Source organism: Cornus florida, unplaced genomic scaffold (assembly GCF_030987335.1).
Source record: "Cornus florida cultivar Cherokee Brave unplaced genomic scaffold, ASM3098733v1 CherokeeBrave_3.0.0_Hap2_Chr08, whole genome shotgun sequence".
Taxonomy (NCBI): Eukaryota; Viridiplantae; Streptophyta; class Magnoliopsida; order Cornales; family Cornaceae; genus Cornus; species Cornus florida.
The window spans coordinates 76,837,839-76,864,829 of record NW_026775578.1 but is presented as its reverse complement, the minus strand read 5'-3'; the positions used below and the strand labels follow the sequence as shown (position 1 = coordinate 76,864,829).

General features: G+C 33.2%; 2 protein-coding genes across 2 annotated transcripts; one reads left to right on the top strand and one right to left on the bottom strand.

Moving 5' to 3' along the window:
• Positions 1–8,072: 8,072 nt before the first annotated feature.
• Positions 8,073–8,492, top strand: LOC132270488 (uncharacterized mitochondrial protein AtMg00810-like). The gene has a single exon (XM_059771670.1). It carries the CDS (start codon positions 8,073–8,075, stop codon positions 8,490–8,492), a length of 420 nt encoding a protein of 139 aa, XP_059627653.1.
• A 16,013-nt stretch (positions 8,493–24,505) lies between these two features.
• Positions 24,506–25,672, bottom strand: LOC132270487 (uncharacterized). Its single transcript, XM_059771669.1, has 3 exons — positions 25,502–25,672; positions 25,262–25,402; positions 24,506–24,877 (listed from the first exon to the last, which is right to left on the bottom strand). Exons 1-3 carry the CDS (start codon positions 25,670–25,672, stop codon positions 24,506–24,508), a joined length of 684 nt encoding a protein of 227 aa, XP_059627652.1.
• Positions 25,673–26,991: the final 1,319 nt, after the last annotated feature.

Sequence of the window (26,991 nt, the reverse complement as noted above, 5' to 3'; positions counted from 1 at the left end):
ATTTAATTAAATTAATTGTTAAATGGTTTAAATTGTATTGTTTATTTAGTTTATTTTCATTATTTGGGTTGTTTGATTAAATTAGTTTTATTAATTGTTTTAACTGTATAAAACATTAGTAGGGTTTTATATTTTATGGTATCGTGGAGTAGCCGACATATAATTAGTAGTGTAACTAGAATTAGGTTTTTAAATGAAGCCTATAAATGCATCTGTATAAATCTGCCAAGGGTTTTAGAACCCTATACACGTATTGGAGGCAGAGAGAAACTGAGAGAGGAAAACTGGGGTTTAGCGGGGACTAAGGCTGAACCAAGGAAGGATTAAAGGGGTGTGTTCGGGTGTTGAACCAAGGAGGAAACAGAGGAGTTAGAACAGTGAAGGATTGCAGGAAAATCTAGGAAGACAGCGTAGAGATTTTAATTCAAAATCTGACAGGCAAGTTCTACTCCTAACTCTTTTCCTTTGGCTCGTATTCTTTACATGCCTAACACAACTCCAGGAGTAAATAAACATTAAAGATTAATCTGGTTTGCATGTTAGATTTGATTAAATCGGTATATGTTCATGAATTAGTAATTGTTTGTTTTAAATCTTTCTTGCGTAATTCATGATTTAATTGATGGTAATTGATGCATAATGAATTTAATATTTTCTGGAACACACTGGACTTAGTTTTAGACACCTAGGAACCTTAGGAATGGAGGACGGAGGATCAGAAAGTCAGGAATAACCAGCGTCGGAGAAGACGGAGGCTGGGAAAAATGGAGGCGGCTCCACCCTTCAATGGAGGCGGCTCCATTGGAGTGGAGCCGGCTCCACACCTTATTGGAGGAGGCTTCATGTGGGTGGATGTGGCTCCATATGTTTTTGGAGCCGGCTCCTTTGTGGATTTTCATTTTTTTTTTTTAGTTTCAGCGATGGTTTTGCTTCGGTACTTGGATTTTGAAGTTTCCAGTTTAATTTGGAGCTATATTGGAGGTTTTTAGAGGTGCCCTAAGCTTATTTAAAACTCTTAAGGGCCTTGCTAATGCATAGTAAACCACCTTGAATTATAGCTTGAACAATATAAACTTCTTACACAAATTGATATACTGTTTTTGGATGCGGAGGATTTAAATTGTTCAGCATTATCTTAGCACTTTTTCGAGGATGGTTTTATAGTTTAATAATGTTCCAGTGTTGTAAAATAAGCATGTGAATTATATATTCTATTATGCTTACTTGGAATTAATTGATGTTTACGTGTATGATCTGTATTATCAATTATTGTATTACGCGGAGTAGTATTAAATAAGCCTGTTAAATTCCAAAGTTTTATCATGCTTAGTATGGAACAATTGATGTTTATATTTAATATTTTAATTGTCAATTGTTGGATGTATAGATTAGTTGATTTTTACTTTCCTTAACTGTATTATCAACTACTGGATGTATGGATTGCATGCACCGGTATGGAATGGTGTCATACTAGGGACGAATTAGTTTCAAAATACTAAATCCTACCTATGCTGGAATAAGGGAATGTATTATAAAATAAATCATACTTATATTTAAGTCAAAGAAGCTACACAAGCTGAATGACTAACTGAATTACTTGCTATTCATGCGAAGTCAAAGAAGCTGCACAAGCTAAATGACTAACTGGATTTCTTTTGGATTGATAGGATAGGACTTTAAATATATATTTATGTTACCGCGATATGAGTATGAATCTTAGAGTCGACAGTTAGGGAGCGTATATGCAGTAGGATGTGTAGCTGGCTATGTTGGTTGAGGTATACCCTGTTTAGGCTTAGGTACTCATACCCACTCAGGTGCGTTTTGCATGTTGCCTTCTATTCAGGTTGAGACCCTCTTCATAGTCCAGTGAGAGTCCCGTAGTGTGGATACATATATGTACAGACTAGATCGCTATTGTTGAGTTCTTTAGGATGTACATGCGTATCGAGTCTCTATTTGGATTGTAGTAGGATAGAACTTGTTCGTGGGCCTGACCCACTTCTATTTTTCAGGTAATCGACAGTTCCAGTCATGGGCTTGATTGTACTAAGTAAAGACTATCACTCACTCTTCCAACGACGTAGGACTTCTCTCCGTGGTTTAACTTTGGATGTTCTTTCAATTATTTACATTTTAGGGGTCCATTAGAGATGGATTTCTGAGTTGTTTAAGTATTGGGGGTTCTGGGAAGTTTGGGATTATTGGATTTTAAGTCTTTAATTTTTAAAGGATTATATTTTAGAATTCTTTCAGCTATTATTTATTTATTCTTATTTCATTTTTGCATTTCGTGTTCATTTATATATTAATTGTTTGATATTCCCTCGGGTTCGAGCTTGGGCCTGATTAACCCATGTTTCAGAGTCGAAGGGTATCACATATCCTGAATAGAGTTTATCTTAGGCCTGAAACTAACAAGACTTCTTATGAATTGTGGTATGATAGAAAGCCCACTGTTAAATACTTTAGAGTCTTTGGTAGTAAATGTTATATCCTTAGAGATAGGGAACACTTAGGAAATTTTGACTCTTGAAGTGATGAAGGTGTGTTTTTGGGTTATTCAAAAATCAGTCGGGCTTATAAAGTTTTTAATCTTAGAACCAAAGTGGTCATGGAGTCTATAAATGTGGTTTTTGATGATATAAAATCTAAGATAACCTCTTCTCAACTTGATAAAGAAGAAACTAATTTTGAAATTGTAAGAGAAAGGAAATAACCTACAATTCAAGAAGAAGAGAGAGTTGAGGATAAAAATGGAGAAAGTGAAGAAGGTGAAGAAGATGAGGAATTAGAGGTCGCCATTAATGAACTTATGGGAATTCCTACACCATCTTTAGATATTCCCACATCTAGCAGTTTTAGAGTTAGATTGAGTCATCCAATTGATAATGTGATAGGTTCATAGGATAAGCATGGTACTAGGAGTACAATCTGTGATGATGTAGGGGACACTCATGCATTGTAGATGATATTGTTCATTCATGTCACATGGCTCAGTTTGAACCTAAGAATGTTGATGAAGCTCTACAAAGTTCTGATTGGCTTATAGCTATGCAAGAAGAATTGTTTCAATTTGTGAAGAATGATATTTGGGAACTTATGCCTCGACCTAGTGATGTTAATATCATAGGGACCAAATGGATTTTTAAAAATAAACTTGATGAACATGATCTTGTGATGAGAAATAAAGCTAGATTAGTTGCACATGGATACATTCAAGTTGAATGAATTGATTTTGATGAAACTTTTGCACCTGTTGCTAGACTTGAGTCTATTCAACTTCTTTTTGCTCTTGCATGTCACTTTAAATTCAAATTGTTTCAAATGGATGTTAAAAGTGCTTTTCTTAATGGTATTTTGCAGGAAGAAGTTTATGTAGCACAACCAAAAGGTTTTATTGATCCACATAATCCTGATTTTGTTTTTCATCTTAAAAAGGCTCTTTATGGTTTAAAGCAAGCACCTAGAGCATGGTATGAGAAGTTGACTTCTTATCTATTGCACAAGGGCTTCAGAAGAGGAGGAGCAGATAAAACATTGTTTATTTTTAGGAAAGGAAAAGATTTTCTTATTGCTCAAATATATGTGGATGATATTGTTTTTGGTACTACATGTGATAACCTTGTTCATACTTTTTCTAAAGATATGAGTAAAACTGTTAAAATGAGCATGGTTAGTGAATTGACTTTCTTTCTAGGTCTCCAAGTGAAACAACTTGATGATGGGATTATCATATCTCAATCAAAATATGCAAAGGAGCTAATTAAGAAGTTTGTTATGAAAGATTCAAAGCATATTCAAACTCCTATGAGTACTTCATCCAAATTGGATATAGACTCTGATCCTAACAAGGCTGATCATTTCTTATATAGGAGTATGAGTCGTAGCTTGTTATATTTGGCAGCAACTAGGCCAGATATTTCATTTAGTGTAGGTGTTTGTACTAGGTATCAAGCTGATCCTAGAGAACAACACATTCTTGCAATCAAGTACATTATTTGTTATGTCAATAGTATATTGAATTATGGATTGCGTTATTCTTCTGAGTCTAACTCTGAGATTGCAGGCTATACTAATGCTGATTGGGCTGGAAACAAGGATGATAGAAAGAGTACTTCAGGTGATTGTTTCTATGTTGGTACTAATCTTGTTTCATGGTATAGTAAGAAGCAAAATTGCATATTTTTATCATCTTGTGAGGTTGAATACATTGCTGCTAGAAATTGTTGACATAATTGTTTTGGATGAAACAGATGCTTATGGATTATAGAGTTAATCAAGGTACTATTTCTATCTTTTGTGATAATACTAGTACAATAAATATTTCAAATAATCCAATTTTGCATTCTAAGACTAAACACATTGACATTCGACATCACTTTCTTAGGGAACTTGTTGAACAAAATGTTGTATCTTTGAAAAAAGTGCATACTGATCAGAATTTGGCTGATATTTTCACTAAACCATTAGATGCTCTAAGTTTTCTCATTTTAGGAAATCTATTGGTGTATGTTGTCTTGATTAGATGCATTGCAAAGACATAGTCTAGAAAGGATCTTTATGCATATCTTGAGAGTCTAAATTATATTTTTGGGAAGTTAAGCAAACCATATTGACTGAATATATTGAACACAAGGAGTTTTATGACACATGGATTATCTGTAAAATGCATACAATGGCTATGAATTGATAAAGTGGGTTTTGCTTACTTATTTTGTATAGTAAATGAATCATTTATAGTACATGTACTTGAGGTGTCATTATTTTGGTCAAAGATAATGTTGATATGATTGATCATTGTCTTGGAATTTAAACTTGATTTATGTGTTTTAGACCAAAAGAGTAGAAAAAAAAAAAAAAATATGTTGAAAAATTGAAAAATAGCTTGGAATGAAAAAGTGTTTGAAAAAGAAAAAAATATTTGTTGTTTAGAAAGAGTTAGATGGAAAAGGCTACCTTTGGGATTTGTCCGAAAGCTACCTTAACTCAAAACAAATGGGAATAAGGGAAAAAGCTGGCTGCCCATAAGTGTGAAAGCCACCAATGTGCTAAAAGAAAAATGAAGCAAAAAGAGAGATAAAACAAAATGTCTTTTACACATGTTGATTGTTTGATTTCTAAGGATATGTAATATCATTAATTTATTATCTGAAATCTGAACAATTGACAGATCATATGTTTTTGGAACTTGGTGGTGATTTTATTACACTTACTAAGTTTATGGAACTTAATTGAATTGATCTTGGTTATTTCTGTTGATACATATAATCTTGTGGAGTCTACATTCTCGTTAATTTCAATTTACAAGATTAATATGGTTGGTTGCTTCTTTCTTCTAGGATTTTTCTTTCTTGAGACCCTTGTTAATTTGTGACAAAAATGGGGAGAGAGTTTAGAGTCCTATCATTCAGGGGGAAAGATATTTTTGCATTAAGGGGGAGAAAATTTTTGCATTTGAAGGGGAGAACCATTGATCATTGCATGTTTAAAATGCGTTGATTTTCAGGCATTAAAATTTGTTATTTTATGCTTGTGTCTATTGTCTTGATTAAACTTCACAGGTAGTTGTGTTTGAGCTAATGTACAGATTATAGGTTGTTACATGTGTGAAGCTTCATGAGATTCAAGAAAATTTCAGCGTTTTATTTCCTTTAACAATCAATGTAATTTACTTTCCTGCTTGAGTAGATTGCTGAATTGTTTATAGGGTTTTGTCACGAAATTGCCAAAAGGGGAGATTGTGAGATATATTTTGTAATTGGCTAATTTCGTTGTCAAAACAAGTCCGATTGAGTTGTAATTTTTCAATTCAAAATTTCAAAGATTGAAGATCAGAAGCGGATTTAAAGAAGGCCAAGTGTTCATGATATACTACACTCTAAGATGATGAGAACAATGCTCTAAGAAGGTTGAGAGGTAATGAGAACAGTTAGGAAGGGTTCTGGAAGGTTCGGAACAAGTTTAATTGCAAAATATTGCAAAATTTCAAGACTGCTCGTCTTAAACCGGTTCAAGAGGGCTAAACCGGTTTAAGAATCTGTGGGATTCCTTACTGTCCATCTTGAACCGATTCAAGATGGCTGAACCGGTTCAAGGTCTTTTAGCAACACTTTGATTATAGTTTCCTTTTTGCTGAAAGTTTTCTTTTCGATTCCAACTTCCTTCCAAGTCATATGCACGAAATTTATCATATTTTTTGAGGGATTAGGACTTTCAAAACTCTATATAAACTATGTCATATACATTGGTTGAGACAAGGCTTTAAGGAAAATCAATTCTATATTTTGAGAAAGCCTTTTGAGAGAGAAAATTTCAGAAAATCAAATCTGATTATTCTGAATTTATTTTTAAGAGCACACATATATATTCATGAGTGATTTAGTTGTAGTGTTCTCTATCTCATCGGAATTGGAGCTATATTGAAGATTCAGATATTCCAGATGATCAGCAGGATTTAATTCTTCTACATTCAGATCTTGAAGAATAGAAGTAAGCGCAGTCACACTTTGAAAGGGTTGGAGCATTCGTGGAGTGCTATCTGATCTACCTGCTACTCTTCTACAAATATCAAGTATAAGCCTTAGGTCAAGTTGCTGTTAGACGGAGAGTCGCAAAGCCAGAGGATCGTCAGCAGTTGGTGTAGTGTAGAACGATAGGGTATGAGCCAGAGTCAAAGTTCGGTATACTTTGTTTCAAACATAGTGGATTGGTTTACTTTGGATTGCACAGTCCACGAGGTTTTTTCCCATAACAGTTGACGTATTTTATCAACCGGGGTTTCCTCGCTAAAATCCTGGTGCAATCTCTCTTACTCTAACTTGCTTTACTTTTCATATATTTGTGATTATGGATGCATGTTTAAATTGGTCATATAATCTAGTCAATTATAAATTGAGCAAGTTGACCTAATAATCAAATCTAAGTCATTAAGGGAGTTAATCACAATTAAAAACAACTGTTTGTTTCCGCACCCTGCATAACTCTTGCTTCACACAAACCTGGCATTTTTGTGGGATATCCTTTTGGTCAAAAGCGATATAAAATATTTGACATAACCACTTAAAAAATTTATATCTCTTAGAGACGTTATGTTTTATGAAAAAAATTTCCATATCGAGATGCTCAATTTCATCCTTCTGATCGGCCAATTATGCCTTTGCCAATTGCAAATAATGGTGTCATTAATCCATCCTTTGACATTTTTGCACCCTTTCCTTTTTCTTGTTTTGACAACTTAGTTCCTTTATCGGTTTGGCCTAATATAGTTGAGCCAACACTCGAGGAACCTTCCTCACACCATGATAATGTTCCTAACTCTCTTTGTCAAACACGACCAATTTGTGATTGCTATACCCCACTCTACTTGCAAGATTATTTCTGTAACAATGTGACCTCAGCAGATTACCCGCAACAATTAACTTCTCATGGGTCATGTACATTTTATCCTCTTTCACAAGTTCTTTCATATAATCATTTGTCTTCTTCACATTCAACTTTTCTTAATTCTCTTGATTCATGTGTTGAGCCAACATCTTTCTCACAAGCTGTTAAGATCCCAGAATGGCGAGAGGCTATGGAGGCAGAAATTAAAGCTTTGGAGGAAAATGACACTTGGAAGGTTACAACTCTGCCTCCTCACAAAAAACATGTTGGTTGCAAATGGGTTTACAAAATAGTGTATCAGTCAAATGGAACTATTGAGAGATATAAAGCTCGCCTAGTAGCCAAAGGATTTACACAAACTGAACGCATTGATTATAATGAAACATTTGCCTCTGTTCCAAAAAGGATCACTGTCCACTATTTTTTGGCCATTGCTTCCATCAAAGGGTAGTCTCTACATCAACTTGATGTTAATAATGATTTTCTTAATGTAGACTTAAATGAAGAAGTATATATGAAAATTCCTCTAGGTTATCACAGGCAGGGGGAGAATTGAGTTTGTCGATTGAACAAGTCTCTATGTGGGCTCAAATAAGCGAGCCGCAATTGGTTCGCTAAATTTTTTGAATCTTTGTGCTTTGCCGGCTACTCTTAGTCTAGAGCTGATTATTCCTTATTTTTTAAACATGGTGATTATCGGGGTTCTCACATTTGTTTTAGTCTATGTTAATGATATTTTGATTGGTGGTGATAACATAGATGAAATTCAAGCTCTAAAGGCTATGTTGAATGCTCAGTTCCATATCAAGGATCTTGGATTTCCAAAATATTTTCTTGGTATTGAGATTGCTCGTTCCTCACGTGGTATTCTTCTTTGTCAAAAGAAGTACACCGTGGACATTTTGACTGACATGGGTATGTTAGGTTGTCGGTCTACTCGCACACCTATGGAACAAAATCTCAAGTTGAGTGATGTTGAGGGAAATCCCTTGCCTGATCCAATCATTTCTTGCCGGCTTATAGGCCGCCTTATTTATTTGATGATTACATGCCCAAATATTCTTTTTGCTGTGAATATCCTCAGTCAATTTATGCAGGCTCCATGAAAACCTCATTACGATGCTGCTTTACGTCTTTTACGTTATCTAAAAGTCTGTCCGAGTAAGGGTATTTTATTGTCTTCTACAAGTTCTCTTCAACTTACAGAATATGTTGGCTCTGATTAGGCTAGTTGCCCAATTCAACGTCGATCTACAAGTGGATATTGCAGTTTTCTTGATTCAAGTTCGATCTCTTGGAGGACTAAAAACCATGTTGTTTCACATTCATCTACTAAAGCTGAATATCGTGCTATGGCTCAAGCAACGTGTGAGCTCAAGTGGCTAACTTTTCTTTTGGCTGATTTTGGGATCACTTCGCCGACATCTACCTTATTTTCTGACAATCAAGCCACTCTTCATATTGCTGCCAACCACGTCTTTCATGAGTGCACAAAGCACATTGAATTGGATTGCTATTTCATTTGTGAAAAAATTCTGCGTGGATTGATTTAAACAACTTATTTACATTCATCCAACCAGCTTGCTGATATCTTTAGGAAGCCGTTAGCAAGTGAACATTTTCAACGTCTTCTTTGCAAGTTGGGCATGATTGATGTTCATGCTCCAACTTGAGGGGGAGTATTGCGCCTTAATCTTCTCCGAGCCCTACGAAAGAATTTCCACCAAGAAATTTTTTTTCTTTTTCTAATTATAGTACCATATTATATTTTTCTAGAATTCTCTTGTAGATTTTAGGAGATTTTCTTTCCTTTTCTATTTAGAGAACTCTGTATTTATTCACTCTCTTGTACAAAATTGTAGATGAATGAATATTTTTTCTTCCCGAATTTTCTAATATATGTCTTAAGGAGAATAACTACGCAGTTCTTTTCTAGGGGAATCCAAATCGTGTCGTTAGACACCTCATTGAAGAATACTGCGCGGTAACTATTCTACTCCAATGTTTTCATCTTTTTTCACTTTTTTTATTAGTGATTTCTTGATAATCCCAATTTGTCCAAGATAAAGAAATGTTATATTTGTTATTGGGGATGTTCAATTATGTCAAATTTTTAAAAAAATATTATTAACCCTTGTCTGTTATGTTATGGAACCTATTTAAAAGCTGGTTATCACCACATGTTTATATTGTTTTCATTTAAATTCGACTATTTTTTAGTGGTTCCTGGATATTTGTGGTTCCAACTAGGCTCTCAGATGTCTTAGCTTTATCCAATGCAGCCCTAAATTATGCAATTTCAATTGTTTCATCTTTCATTTGTTACATTACAACTCTTCTTGTTTTAGTTGTTTGTTTACTTTCTTGGTTTTACCATTTTGCTTTTAGTCTAAAATGTTGGTTTTTACAATAAAAGCCTCCTTGGTTTATCACTTAGAAAATAATTAGTGAACTGAAAAATTAGAAAATGGTATAAAAACTTCATTTGGTTCAATTTTCTAAAAGCTATTTTATGAAAACTATAAAAGACAATTATATGAAAATAGTTTTATATTTATGTTTTCTAAGCAGATTTTTCCAAGGAGGAATTCCAACTTGAAAAAAATAAAATGCCTAAAATTGATTTTTCTTTTTTCTTTTTTCTTGGCAAGATTCTCACACACCCATTTAGCCCTATGCGGACTTAAACCCTTGCCTGTCACTTTTGAAGGTTGATCTGTCACTCTAGAACCTTTGGTGCCTAAAATTGGTTGTAAATTGATATGTGTTACCCATCTTATATTTAATTTATTGATTTTGCTATGATTTTGAGTAAGCGTATGAGAATTTGAGACTGGGAGCACTTTAGAGGAAGGGAGGTAACTAGTAAAACAACTTAAAATTGTAGGTTCTTAACCAACTTGTAATATGGATCTCCTTATGCATGATGACTTTAAATTAAGAATTGTATCCGACTTGTAATTTGGATCGGCAACTTTAAATTGTCATCTGATAAGTATGATGCTACTTCGAGTTTTTTTATTGTAGAATTTTTTATCTTGTACTCAAGCGTAGCTTGAAATTTTTTGAGATTTAGTTTCCGTTTGTTTGAGTGTAAAATATTTTTTAGAAAATATTTTTTTATTTTTTGGTGTTTAATTGTCTTACGAAGAAAAAAATATATATATAACAAATATAAGTTACTCATCAATTTTGAATAAGTTAGTTTATATGTCCAATCAGATGGACTTTAGACTCGAACACCGAATAAATTAAAATAAAAAAATTATTTTAATTTAAAAGGAAAAATATTTTTCCAATAAAATATTTTAGGTAGAAACAAACGCAGTTAATCCAATTAAAATCAGCCTTCTCTTGATCGGAAGACTTGGGATTTTCTTGAAGCCATTGCAAAATCTTGATTATTGAGACCTTTTGAGGTTCAGGCTGGACCACCACTTGACTTTAAACCTGCGACCTAAGCTGGAAATTTTGGAGGACTGAAAATAACATGTTCCAAAATTGCAACCATGCTAGGGAGAATTTTATAACAAATAAAAGTAAGTTTTGGGAATTTTGCTTCTTATTCCACTCAATTCTCCTGCAAAAATTCCTGGCAAGAAAATATGAAAGAGAGTTATAATCACCCTTAGTATTTTGAGGTTGGGGTGTGGGAGGAATTCCCTTGGTATTATCTGATCTCATTTATAATCATTAACGAAAACAAGAAGAATATTACAGTATCCGGATCAAAAGAAAAGAGCAGCACAAATTGGGTATCGATTCTTCCAAGACACAAAAACCCCAAATTTACAAGCCTCCACTCATATGCTCTCCTCCGGCCAGACAACCTACAAGATTGATGGACAGGAGAAGAGCCATGTCAGACAAACCACACCGACTTGGAGACAACCCCAAGATGAACAGAGGACCTCGACATAGCAAGGAACAAGTTGAAACTCAGTTCAACATCTCTCACGAAACCTCCCTCGCCCTCTGAAAACATGGACTCTCTAAATCGCTGATGATGTTGATGAGTGAGAATAATTCAGTTAAGGGGTCGGTTTACCATTAGAAATTGGATGTTTGTATCTCTGAGTACTGACTGCTGTGATTTGGATTTTTATTCTTATATTTCTTGAATTGGGCTCTATTAACTATGGGCACGAGGATGGTAGCCCAAATTGGAAATTGGTGGCCCGGTTGAAATTCAAGTCCAACTTCATTTTTCTATTTACAGGGTTTGGATCTGAGAGCTCAAACCAAAATTCAGCCCTTCTTTGGTAGCTTCTATTAGATTTCTTTTGTTTGCTGAGGAAATCAAGGGAATGAACAGATATGTTAAGCTTTGCATGGTTGTTTTTTTTTTTTTTTTTCATGTCAAAGGAAAAAAATATATATATAGAGCCTGTTTGATTATTAAGAACTCAAAAAACTATTTTCAAAGAAACATAAAAGATTAAGGGATATTTTCATTGGCTCATAATAAATCTATGTTGATATCATACTTGTTCGGGAACTCCTCATTTTTTTTTTAGAAAAAAAAAAAAAAAAAAAAAATGAGTTTCAGGGTCTTTTTCCTCACCAAATACAGGCATTGTATGTCTTGACAGTCTTGTTGATTTATAGCGCACACACATATATATATATATATGTATGTATATATATATATATCGGTTAAAATCATAAAACTCCCACTACTTTTTTATTTTGATCATAAAACTCCAACTTAGTTTAGAAAAGTCCTACACTTTTAAAAAGTGATCACATTTGCTCAATATCTGTATTCTCGTTAACCATGATATGAAATGACAAATTTAACCTTATTATTTGATGTTTATATATATAAATTTAACACAAAATAAAAATAAAAATAAAAAAATAAAATAAAATAAACTATATGAAGTCCAATATTGAGATAACTGTTGAAGTTGAAGATTGGGAAGCTTATCTTGTTAGTTAGTTTATAAATGGTGTGGTTGATTATTTCAGTATTGTTATTGCACCAAATAGAACAAAATAATTAGTTAAAATACTAGAAGGTGGTAGAAATTTTTATCATAGAATACCTATAATGAGAATTATTAGGGTAAAAAAATAAAAATAGTTTACCTCTTACAGTTGGAAACTAATGATGGAAGTATATTAGAATCCTCATCTTCAGAATCTGAAAATAAAAATCAAGAAAGCCATGAAAAAAGAATACTCTTCAGAAGGCAGAGGCAAAGAAAAACTACAGATGATTTATAAAGCAATTCTACAAATGAATGGCATTAATGTTTTTTTATATAAATTTTTTTTTTTAAAAAAAAAAAAAAAAAAAAAAAAGAGAGAATGTGAATTTAAAAAAAAAAAAAAAAGAGAATGTGAATTTATGTCTTAATGATCAAATTATTACATATCCTACAAGAAAAAGAATTCTGTAGAAGAATAATTTTCTTAGCTAAACAAAGTAAAGAACCTCAAAATGAATTTAAACTAGGAATTTTTATGGAAGGCCCACTGTCTTTATTTATTTACTTCTATATATATATATTTCCCTAGTTGATACTTACACACATGCCTCCATTGAGGTTCAAACCCCTAATCTCTTTTTGAAATGTAGGAACTTGATGCCGCTAGACCACTAACTTGTTAGTGTGTGTGTATATATATATATATTATCGAGACAAACAAAAAATGTGCCCGCTTTTCAATTGAACATTTCACCTTCTTAACTAAAGTAACTTTATTTAAAGATTTTTTTTGTGATGATTTTTATAGATTATTGATTTGTTATCTAGCCGTCGAACTTGAATCCTTGATCATATATGATGTAGATAAGTCACTCTTACTATCACTCTATAGAACATCTTACATGAAATCTTCACCTTACACGGCTCACTTGTTCAATTCTTTCAAAGTCATTGTATCATTTTTCTCGTTCGAGAATTTCCTCTCAAAACCACTCTGTCCCGAAGAGTAACTAAGACAAATTTAGTCACATTTTCATGTTCCAATTAAATACTTATCATTTTTTTATTATTCTAATACCAAGTATATGCGGATCCAGTCACGATCTTATAATAAGAACAAGTGATATTCTTGATCAATCCCCTTGCCCCTCGTTCTTCGAGAATCAGAAAGATCTTGTGATGCATCCACTGCGCCAAACAACACAATGCACCACAGGATTCCCTCCAACAACGGTTGGTGACATTTTGTTTGTTTCTATATATATATATATATATATTTGAAGGAAAAATGGAGCTAGTGATGAATGAGAGGGCCACAAAGAAGAAAGTGATGATTTATAGGACACCCACGGGTATATGGGTTGTCCTCCAATGTCCATAGAAGTGACCAACAACTGCAGCACTTGGTAATTATAAGCTTTGAAAGCTTGGGTAAGAAAAAGTAGAGAAAAAAATGGAACTTATGATTAAGATGTAGACTAGGGTTTAGACAAGTATCCAACAAAAAAGAAGGAAAACAAAGTTATATGACTTGCAATCTTCTAAAACAACATGATGATGGGTTTGAGTTTTGCTTAAAAGGTTGGACTCCTTAATGGACTTCACACCTCATCTTTGCTTCATATTGCAGAAATGGTTGGTTGAGTGCCACTAACGCGTTTTAAAAGGACCCCAAAAGAGCTTTTGCATGCTTTTCTTCCCCCAGTCTTGGTTTGAACATACCTATATAGATATATATGTGTGTGTGTGTGTGTGTGTGTGTGTATGTGCGTAGTTTGATTGGATTCCTTAATGGATTGAACATATTCTTTCCAAGTTTGATTCTGTTAATTAGAGGAGTTGTAGAAAAAATGTAAGAGAACTCGTGTTATATATTTTTTTTTACGCATCTTTTTTTTTATAAAAAGTTTAAAATAAAAAAATAAATAACGTATTTAAGAGCTGGATTTTAAGTAAAAGGGCAATAAGGATGAACTTAGTGTAACAGCCTCCCATTTTTGCGGTGCCTAAGTAAGGTTAGATATACTCAATCTTTTCATCTCTCGAAATATGGACGGAAGATATGAAAGAAGAAATGAAAGACTATTATAAATTTATTTATATTATAAAACTTTCCTTGTAATCAAGACTCTCTCTTCCATTATCTCTTATATTATTCTCTTCTCTTTCATTCAATCAAACAAAAAGAGAGAAAGATTCAATATCTTTCTTAAGATGTCTTATTCATCTCTTCATCTCTCTCTTCTACTTAATTTTCTTTCATCCTACCAATCAGAACATTACATTATGTTTGAATGCATCCCATTTATTAAAATTTTCTTCATAATTATTTATTTTTAGAGAAGTTGGGTTGTTCTCTTTTCGTTTGTTTTTTTCTTCCTAATTGATATTCACGCAACTTCCTCCATTAAAATTATTTACCCAAGAGTAAGTATCAGTGTTCAAGTTTTGCCAACCCGTGGAGTGGGTTATTCTCTTTTATCTTTTCACGTATAGGATTCTAATTTTGACCAGCACTTTCTTCCACTAGTCCGTTATATTTAAAAATGAAAGTGTCTGAACTTTTGGTATTATATTAGTTCAGCTATTATTAAATATTTTGTAGCTCTAGAATATAGCAACAATTTAAGGAATCATTATTTTTCAACCTAATGAACAACCCTTCTTCTCTTAAATGAATAGAGAGACCATAATGTTACGTTTAGTGCATAAGAATGTAATGAAATAGAATGTTCATTTCAATCATTCTTTTGTTTATTTTTAATTTAAAGTGGGAATGGTCATTCCATTGGAATGAAAATTCATTCTTCAACTAAACATATGGAATGTCCATTCATTCCCAAGTAATTTTTTTTTTGAAAATCAACTTCCCAAAAAGCCCTCATATTCCAAGTCTAAAAATTACTACTACCTTCCACCACAACCACCTCCGCTTTTTACCACCACCGTCACCGATTTCCACCATCGCCACCGCTTTCCACCAACACCACTGCCATTGACTTTCACCACTGCCCACCGCTTTCCACCACCACCGTCGCCGCCACCATTATCACCTTTCACCGCTACTACCACCTTCCACCACCACCATCGTCTTTCACCATAACCACATTCACCACTGCCACCACCACTATTACCTTCCATCACCACCACCACTGTCACCGCCATTGCCTCCCACCGCCATCGTCTTCCACCATTACCACCGCCACCGCCTTCCACCACCACCACTACAATCACTGCTTTCTACCACTTTTCATCACTGCCACCACCTTTCACCATTGCCACAGCCTTTCACCACCATTACCGCCACTGGCGCCTTCTATCACCGCCACCGCCTTTCACTACCACTACCGTCAACGCTTTCCCCTACTGTCACCGCCACAACTACCACCATCCACCACCGCCACCTCCACTGCCTTCCACTACCACCACCACAGTCACTTCCATTGGCTTCCACCACCGTCACCTACACCACTATCTCCTTCTACTACCACCGCCTTCCACCACCACCGCCACTGCCACTGCAGCCTTCCACCATTGCCATCACCGTCGCCGCCTTCCAACACCACCACTGCCACTTTCCACCTCTACCACCATAGTCACCACCGTTGCTGCCATCATTTATTTTTTAAAATATTATAGAAGAATGCCATTTTGTTAATTTATTTTATTTGTTACTAAGAGGGATATTTTAGAAAACTAATTTTGAAATTTATTATATTCTAAATTTTAAATTGGTTCAACCAAACACTAAAATGGTTATTATCATTCCATTCTTACACATTTCATATTTACAACCAAACAATAGAATGAGATTGGTCATTCCATTCCATTCACATTCTCATTTCATTCCCACTTGCATTTCATTTCATTCCTGCACACCAAATTCATCATAAGAGATAGAGTCACAGATAAAAGTGCGAAAAGTTTTAGGTGTAGCATTCATCAATGAGAAAATATGAAAAAGTAAACTTAGATGGGTTGGAGTTTGGACCATGCATAAGAGACCTAGAGATGATCTGGTTAAACAAGTAAAATAACTTGGGATGAGGTTGTTAAAAATGATTTTTAAAAGTTAAATATAATAGGTGAAATGACCTAAAAAAAAAAAAAGTTTAGAAAAAGAGATATTTATGTGGTCAACTTCATTCATATGGAATTAAAGTAAGGATGATGAAGATTATTATTTTTGCAACTTAAAATACAAATATATATATATATATATATATATATATTATTTTTGCAACCTAGAAGGATGTCATCTTGAATATGAACTAGGAAGAGCCATTGCTGAGTAATTTTGATGACTTGCTATACGAAGATATTAGTTGCTTGTGAACCAATTAAAAAAGCAAGGGTAAATTACATTCACCTCCCCTCTAGTTAGCTAAAAGCTTAAACAAGTCCTCTCAATTTTTAAGAATATCATTTACCTCCCCTAAAATGGATCTCCGGAGTCAATTAACAGACCATAAGATTTTTACCAAAATGACCTTACATTTTACCTAATTATTTTAATACAATACTAAAACTATTATTATATGATGATCGTGCCCTTGGCACCACCCATTGCAACAGGTCCCTCAACCTCACCATCATTACAAATTCACCCTATGAGTCACGCAATCAAGGTGCCATCTTCCTCGATCACCTCTTACACTTTAAAACATAAATCGTATGTGTTGTAGAGCCCATAGACCCAAAGAAACAGAGTACATAAGGAAAAGAAATAGAGTAACAATGACATCGACTTCTTTTTTAACCAAAAATGCCATTTTCAAACTCAAGATGCGGCGAGGTCAATGGTCTACAAGGTGAAGGAAGGAAGAGCAATGCGGCAAAGACGACGCACAGTATAAGAGAGAAAACGAAGCACATGTGTAGGGAGCGTAGGGGAAGCGAAGGAGACTACCCAGAAGATCAAAGAGACGGTTATTGATATGTTTGAGGAAGATGAGAAGTCCACTGATAATTATGTGGAATATGATGTCAGGAGGGCTTGGTTTGGTGTTTCGACCGACATCACCTACCAAACCCTAATCTTTCTCACCATTATCCTTTTTCTCTTTCTCTCTCTCTCTCTCCACTTCTCTCTAACAGCTCGATCAAACATGACCGTTATGATTGAAGAGGGAATCGTTAGCACCTCCAGCTGGCTGATATTTCGTGTACTTGGGTTTGCAATTTTGACACCATTTTCGGGGATTTCTTTATAAGAAGCAGCACAAATAATTTACAGGGGTGTGTATTGTAGATTTAGGGCTTGGGTTCAAACTGTCGATTCAGGGCTTATTATGTTCATTGCAATATGATACTATGAATGGAGCAATTTGTTGCAAGGGTGTTGGTGGATTCCTTGTAAATTACAATATGACGGAGATGAATTTGGGGCATTGTTTGTTAATCTCCATGGTCGAGGGGTATACAACAACAACAATTAGTAAATTAGTGTTTTGTTTTTTTATTTTTTAAGGTTAAATAGTTCTTTTTGACAAAGTTATGGGGGCAATATTGACTTTTTTGGGTTCTCAGCATGTTGAAAGCATTAGTTAACATCCTTGACTAACTTTGACTTGGATGGACATCATTTTAGGGGGGTAAAAGATATTCTTGAAAATCGAGGAGAGCCGTTTAAGCTTTTAGCTAATTAGAGGGGAGGTGCGCGTAATTTACCCAAAAAGCAAACTAATATGTGCACGCACTCTCTAATTAATGATTATATTAGGATTCAAAACACTTAGGGCTCAATTTGGATTTACGAGAACAAAAAATAGGGAAAGAGATAGAAGAAGCATAGTTTAACTTGTGTTTGTTTTAAAGAAGTTGGGGAAAAGGAAGGATTTAAAGGGAGGAGGAGTGGTTCACTCAAAGGTGATTTTCTTATCCTTTCAAAGGTTGGGGGAAAGAAAAAGAGTTAATAATTTATTTTACTCTCCTTTTTATGACGAGTGAATTTCTTTTTTATCCTTATTAATCAAAAAATAAAACAATATCATTCATTTCTTTACTCTTCACTGTGTTTTCCAAACACAACAATGTTACTATTATTATTAATCTTTCATTTCTTTTCTCTTATATGTTATCCAAACACGACGAATTATTAACAATATCTTCGCTCTCCTTTTTTTATTTTATTTTATTTTATTTTTCTTATAACTATTATTTTCCCCTCCATTATTTTCTCTTTTAGTTATTCAAACAAAGCCTTAGCTGAAGTGCATAATCAACTAGACAAACAAGTAATATCATTTTTTTTTTTTATCATTTTGTTTAATTAGTTTGGATTGTGTTAGAGAGAAAGAGATGGAGAGTGGTGACGTAATCCTTTTATATAAATATTGTAATTTATCCAAATTCCCAACACACTCCCTCACCCCATTTGGATTCCATATATATATTTATTTTTAATCTACTTTAGAAGGTCTAAATCATTCGGCTGTCTATTTATCATATCTTCACATACTTAAAGAAAGTGGAGGAGGTGATTTTCCCTCTAATACCTTCACATTAAAGCAACTTTATCTTCTAACAACACCAACCGATAAAAACATGATATGTAATGATATATACAAATAGGGTCCCATTTGAAATCCTTTGTCATCTTCTTAAAATGTCTTGGTGCACAAAAATTTCACCATCAAGAAAAAAAAATAAAAAATAAAAAAATAAAAATAAAAAAGGTTTCAAAAGTGTGATTATGGTAAATAGTTCATCCATCACATGGATCCCTTAATTATCCTACTAACTTTTCTAATCACCAAAAAGCTTTACTTATTTTCTACCACTTAATCATGATTAATACCAAACTTATTAATCATAAATGTAACATCTGATGTATGCCAGTCTTATTAATCATGAGAGTTATGAACGCAACGTTTTGGTCAGTTTGTAATCCTTTATCAAAGTGTGGAATACCATTACATATTTTATAAATCAACTGATTCGATCGATTTACACTAATATTCACCCAAATCTGATCTACCGGACTGAGACTGTGAACCATGTACCCTAATATGATTTCTAAAAAAAAAAGAAACATGTAGGCTAAAAATTGTGGTAGTGAATCGCCTATGTGAGCGCGTGAGAGAAAATTTATGATCGTGTGGTTGGAAGTTTCTCATCATATTATAGCAATCCCATATCCAAAAGCCTAAAGGCATATGACTGGGGCGTGTAGGTAACGCCCTTAAGAGGAGCGTGGGGTAACAGTTCATCTTGCTGAGTCATACTATTTTGACTTGGGATTGGGCATTCACATGCTCATTACACTCACCTTCAAAACCTAATGATTTTGTTCTCCACTAAGCTAGAAGTGATACAATGTTGAAAAAGACTCAAAGACCCACTCATGAGTCATGAGAGAGAGAGAGAGGTGTGACTGTGAAGTCAAACACTAGGCATGGCATTGGTGGTATTGGTTTTTGGTAGCGAGTGTGTTTAAATTGTGGATGGTTGAGATTGAGGCCTTCAGCCTTTTGTAACAAATTTGCAGTGCGTCTCTTAAGGCTCAGTTTGGCAACTTCAGTTACTTTGTATTTGTATTTTTATTTTAACTCAAAATAAAAATAATGTTTTTATTTTTAGAATATATTTAATATTATTTAAAATTTATTTGGTAATATAAATTTATTACAAGATTTTTAAAAGTAAAAATATAAAAATATGTTTGGTAAAAAATGTTACGAGTTTGAAAATTTGAATAGTTAGTTAAAAATATTATTTTAAAAAAAATAAATAAAATTTTTTGAACATTACTTTGTTACAGTGCGGACGCAAATGAAAGTATCATTTTGATGCTTCCAATTTTGACCTCAATTTTGAAAACACTTCGGTACTGTTCAAAAGCACATCAAATATTACTAAACGTGCTTCGTGCTATTGCTTCGCTTCAGTACACTAACAAAAGCAAAAAATACGAAACAAAAACACTAGCTAAACAGGCAAGTGGCCTAGCGGTATCAGGCCCCTACTTCTCAAAGAGAGGTCAGGAGTTCAAATTCCAGTAAAAACATATGTGTGTGAATACCAGCTAAGAAGAAAAAAATAAAAAATAAAAAATAAGACCTTAGCGAGTAGGTATTGAACATATTTTAACATATTTTTTAATTTTCTTTTATAAATATTAAAATCTATTCAATTGTATTACAAAATTTTTATTAACCGAGCATACTAATAATGCGACATGTCAGACTCACCTAACATATTATCCACTTTGGCCCCATTCCATTTAGGGCCCTTTTCCGTCCAATTCAATTTGAGTATGTTTCAATTCTTTCATCATTTTCCTTTGGACCACCACTCTTTTTCTTTCTATTGGATCGTCTCCCTTATTAGTCCTTTTTTTTGTCCTATGGGCTTGGCTTATCATGATGCTAATTTTGTATCTTAGATATCTTACATTGATTTCTAGCAATAAATTTAAATAATAATAATTGCAGTTTATTACCATTATCTCCATTGACTCAATTGTGAGATTTTCAGTCCTTAGAATGTTTTCTTTCTTTTTTTAAATGGAGTAATTATCGACAGTTGCTTTTAGAATTTATAGTGGGCCGCTTGTTAACATTTTGAACCATATTTTTACCCAAAAACAGGACTGATCAAATTTTTATTACCAACTTAGTCCTTCTATTTATTAAAAGGCAAATGAAACTTTTGCTTTCTTTAAAATACTACATCAACTTCTTTCTTTTTCTGGACATGCTCCAGTGACTTATTTGATAAAGGATAGTTTTTTGGGCAAATGTACCTATGTTCGAGTCCTCCCTCTCTAAATAATAATAATAATAATAATAATAAAACTTGTTTCTTTTTCTCATCTTCCTCCCTCTTCTTTCTTAAGTCCAATGATATGCAATTTTTCAATAAATCAGTAATTTTCGAAAATCACAATAGAATTGGCCAATTTGATAGAGAATTGACTGATTTCATACCTAAAATGAGTGACTTGGACGAGTATAGGGAATTGACTGATTTTATACCTAAAATGAGTAACTTCGACGATTATCAATCGGTACGAAATCTTTGAATGAAATATTTATATTATGAGTAATGTTTCTAAGAAGTCTTTTTCATGCTAATCAATGAATAAAATAATTTTTTTAAATGTGTAAAAAATCAAATCAATTTTTTAATGTATTTAAATTAAAATTAAAAAAAAATAAGAGACCTCTTAAGAGGATTAATATGAATAATAAGAAATGAATTGTGTTTAATGACATGATATGAGAGTCAAACCCCTATGACATACAAATCTGAATTAAGATGCTAACCGTTGAACTAAGACCTTATTTGTTATTGTCCAACAAGTTATTCTTTTTCAAAACATGTACAGTAAAATAGAATTAAACAGAAAACACCTTTTCCGCACAAATATACATTGATTCATAATTATTTTGGGTACTTTTGGTTGTATTATATTATATGTGTTTTTTTCTTCTCACACGTTATATGTAGTATCAATAAAATTTTCATTTATTTTATTTGTAATTTAGTTATTATTTATTAATATAGTAAAAATAAAATTATTAAAGACTTGTTTGGTTGGGTATTTTTGGCGTTTTTGTTTTTGGTTGGGTGTTATAGGAGTTTTTTTGGAAAAACGTATTTGGTAAAAAATATTTTATTTTGCACGATGTCGAAACGTTTCATGAATAGTGGCAAAAATTTAAAACATCAATTTGGTATTTTAAATGTTTCAACACTAGCTATAAACAGTTAAAAAAAAATGAAAAACTCTTAAATGATATTTTAAACTAACCATTGTATTTTTCAAACTTGAAACATTTTTATACCAAAAATGTTTTTTATATTTTTGCTATTAAAAAACTTGCAACAAATGACGGTTACGAAACATGTTTTCGATTATTATTCAAAACACTTTGTTTTGGGTTATAATAAAGCGTCAAAAACAAAACGTAAACCAAACAGTGCTTAAGTATCTTTCATTAGGATCGCGACTCAGAATTTACAAATAGGTTATTATTTGTAGTAAATGTTCTTAAAAAATTTGATAAGAATAACTTAAATTCACTAAAAATCGTTTTCAATTAAATTATGTTTTAAATATTATGTTTTAAAATTCCAAAAGAATAGCATATTGTCATAGGGGCTCATCCCACATTGAATCTAGATGGGAAGTGAATGGGATAGAAGGCAAATGTTTGAGCCATTAAAGTTGGTATCGAAATTAGACTGACGCCAACTAGGGGTGTTCAAAAAATCCGGTATACCGAAAAATTGGACCGGACCGGACTGAATTGGACGGTTTGGGCTAGTTGTATAGCGGTTTGGTCCGGTCCTGGGCCCAAAATTATGGAACCGTAATTTTTCGGTTCGGCTCTGGTTTAGGGTTCTGCTAGACCGGACCGGCTCGAACCGAACCGTTATTATGTTATAATATATATATATATATATATATATATATATATATATATATATATATATATATATGTATCATCCCTAAACCAAAATCAAGTAAAATTCTCATGTCTTATGTGTCCCCCTAAATTTTTAATTTCTAAAATTATCTTAACTTTTTCTTTCTTTTGTTTTTTAAATTCCTTAAATTTCTTTTTTAAAAAGTCAAATTTTCTTTTTTTGAATTATATCTCAATTTTCTTTCCTTTTTTCTTCTTAAAATTCTTCTTTTTGCATTTTTTTTTTTTTTTTTGAACTTTGCCCCCTTTGAAATAAAATCCAAGTTCTGCCTCTAACTGCCATGAAACCTTATATACAGGAAAAAATAAGAAATTTTGTTTTTTAAAAAATAAAATAAAAATGAAATTAATTGAAACTGACAAACCGAACTGAACCAAATCAGTTTTTCGCGGTTTGGTTTGGTTCCATGGGCATTATGATTTGGTTTGGTTTCAAAAATAATGGAACCGTTATAAATGGTTTGATCCAAAAAAACTCCCAATTCTGTCCAAACCGGACCGTGTGCACCCCTAATGCCAACCGCCGGTCCAAAAATTGTTCGACTCTATCATCCGGTAAGTAAGATGGTCCGATGGCAACGTTACTTTTTTTTTTTTTGAAAAATATGGCAACGTTACTTTTAATAACTCAAAAGAGTCCTATGATAAGTAAGATGGTCTGATGCCAGACAACAATCTCCTTTTAGTAACTCAACAGATACACCGGACCCTAAGTTACCACTAGATTAAAAAATAATAATGGTTTTATTTTATGGGACACTGTATCATACTAAGATATATATATAACATGTACATCTTTTTTCCTCGACAAAATATGTATGAAACCCCCCCCCCCCCCCCCCAAAAAAAAAAAAAAAAAAATCAACCTAGATGAATAAGCTCCTGGTTAACTTCTTGTCAACTGCAAGCCCAAAAATGGAAAAGAAAAAGAAAAGGAAAAATGAATGGTCTGAACAAAATTAGTTGCACGAGCCATTCAATGAAAGCATAGAAGAATCTTTTTCATTGTGGATGGACAATAGATAGCAAAACTCAGTGACCAAAAAGAGATAGTAACCCAAAACTTGTTTGTGGCCAAATGTCCTTGACAATGTTTCCTAGGTTTGGTTAAGCATCCTTAGGAATCGGAGCATGATGGTGGACAGTTATAGTAGTGAATATATTCTCTTTGGAGCAAACTTTTCTAACCCACACACTTGTGTATATATAAAGTTACACGTATACACACTGTTCTTAATGATATAAGAACAAATATAGCAGCGAATATATTCTCTTTGGAGCAAGCTTTTCTAATCCACACATAGGAACAGATTCAGAAAATTATGTGAGGGGCGATCTCTAAAAAAAAAAAAAAAAATGAAATTCAAACCATTATAATAAGCAAAATAACTTTAGCATTCATTGATAATTCCATTGAGTACATTCACAATGGTCCTCAACAATTTTTTATATCTTGAAAACGTCGTATGATAATTTCATTATCTAAGCCAACAGATGTATCTTTCTCAATATACGTTATCAAACTATCACTCATCCATTCATCTCCCATCTTGTTGCGCAATTGATTCTTCATGATATTCATAGCAGAAAATGTCCTCTCTACAGTTGCAGTTGCAACCGGTAGGATCAATGTCAATGCCACAAGCAAATATACTAACAAATGCAACTTGTCCCTTTGGGTTTGAACCATTTTTTTTGTAAGATCACCAATCCCTTTTAAACCTTCAAACTCACTACTAGAGTGCACATCTACAATATAATTCTCAAGTTGATAACTAAGGTTTCGTTTGGATAAATTTGAGCAAGGCGGATTAGCTTTTGCTTCTCAGAAGCAAAAAATGAATCAGCTGGACACAAGCTTGCCACACAAAGCAACAACTCAGCATTCACTTCATCAAAACAACTACTTAGCTCTTGAAGTTGCATATCTATGATGGCATAAAACAATTCAACACGATAATTATGCAAGTTTGAATTTTTGTGAGCATCACGTCGTGGTCTTCCTTGAGCTAAAAATGGATCATCCATGTTAGGAACAAGAATTTCATGTTTGACACAAAAAGAAGAAACTTCATCAAGTAAAGATTCCCATCCATTCTTCCTCATCCTTTGCAATTGGTCCTTGAATAATTTGACTTGGGACATAGCAATCACAATATCTTAATCTTTCCTTTAAAGTGCATTCGATAATTCATTTGTAATTCCCAAAATACAAATTTAAAGGATTGTATGTAGTCCAATAGAAAGGATTTAAAGATGAATTAAATGCAAACTAAAGATGAATTTAAAGGATTGTATGTAGTCCAATAGAATATTTACTTCAAATTTTTGTTTAGATGACCCATCCTTTGTAATTGTCTCAAGTACACCAGCATATGACGAAAACATGGTAATCAAGCTAACCAAAGTGTCATAATGTGAACCCCAACGTGTATCACTAGATCATTTAAGAGTAGTGTTTTGATTTAGGCCTTGCCCACTTGAAATCTAGCCATTGTTAAGCACCTCAGTAACTATGGAAATTTGTTTCTCTCGAAGATTACCACGCCGTTTACATGAACCACCAACTACATTCACAACATTAGCAACAAAAGTGAAAAGAGAAACAATATCTTTATGTTTTCTTGCCACACCCACTAGAGTCAACTGAAATTGATGGGAAAAGAAATTAATGTAAAAAGCAAATGTATTAACTTTCAAGATTAGAGTTTTGAGGCCATTGAATGCACCTCGCATATTAGAAACCCCATCATAACCTTGTCCGTGCAATCTAGAAATGTTCAAGCCTTGTCTACAAAATAAATCATCAATCGTCATCTTAAGTGAGATAGCAGATGTATCAGTAACATGCACAATACCCATAAAACATTCAACTACATGCCCATTCTTGTCCACGTAGCGTAACACACAAGCCATTTGCTCCTTTGTTGATTTGTCCAGAGACTCATCAATTAGAATAGAAAAAAAAAAAAAAAAAAAAAAAAAAAAAAAAAACACCACCAATATCTTCAATGATAACATTAATAGACTCCAATGCAATGGCATTAACAATTTCCTTTTGAATCATAGGTGACGTTAGTTTATGATTTTCGGGAGTATTATTCAATGTAATCGCATCAATATCCTTATTATGATTCGCAAGAAACCGCAATTGCATTAGAAAATTCCCTTGGTTGTTTAAATCCTCAGATTCATCATCACCACAAAATGCAAGCCCTTGTCGCAATAGGTGTCGAATACAATCAATTGATGAAGTCAATCGAGTTAGATATTCAATTCGCATTTTGTCCGATTGCTTGGAAAAAATTGTTTCAATGTGTTGCTTTTGTTTTAGTAAATCTTAACACACTTGAATATCGGTTATGGGCACTTTTCAGACTTCTAATGTGAACTTGAAATCTTTATTTCTTCTTCCAATTTGAAAATCATTCACCCACAAAAGAGTCACCACCCGATTGTTCCACGATATTTGGTTTAAAGAGATAGCAACGTAGACAATATGCTGCATCTTTAGCTATGCTATATTCTAACCAATTAAAATTTTCAGCAAACCATTTCGGGTTGAAGCGTCTTGAGTATTCCCCAATTCCCTTAGTATATATGTTCTACGAATTTCATCTCGGACATTAGGATTGTAATCCCCTATTTGAGTTCGTAGTCCAAAATCTGCAGGAAGATTCTGGAGAGTTATCTCCACATCAATTTGCTTTGAAGAGTCATAAATTTCTTCATTACTAATTCATTTTCAAGCAAGCAATACATTCAATGGCATGATAAATAAATAAATAAAAAGAAAAAAATGGTTATGATTTGCAACTGATAATTTGATATCATATTATCATCTATAAACAAGCAATACATTCAACTTAGGTCTTGAGTTGAATACACAATAGTGTGCCTGTGAATTGTGTATTCAACTAGAATTAGTGTGCGCCTGTGCAGTGTACATGTTCAATATTATTAAGAAAAAAAAAATTCAAAGAAATCAAGCTAGAATTAGTGTGCGCTTGCGCAGTGTACATGTTCAATATTTTTAAGAAGGAAAAAAAAAAAAATCAAAGAAATCAATCTAAAAGAAGGGGAAAAAATTTAGTGTGCCATGTGCGCCTGTGTAGTGTACATGTTCAATATTAAAATTTTTTTTTATAAGTAATACATGTTCAATATTATTAAGAGAAAAAAAAAATTCAAAGAAATCAAGCTAGAAGAAGGGGAAAAATCAGTGTACCATGAGG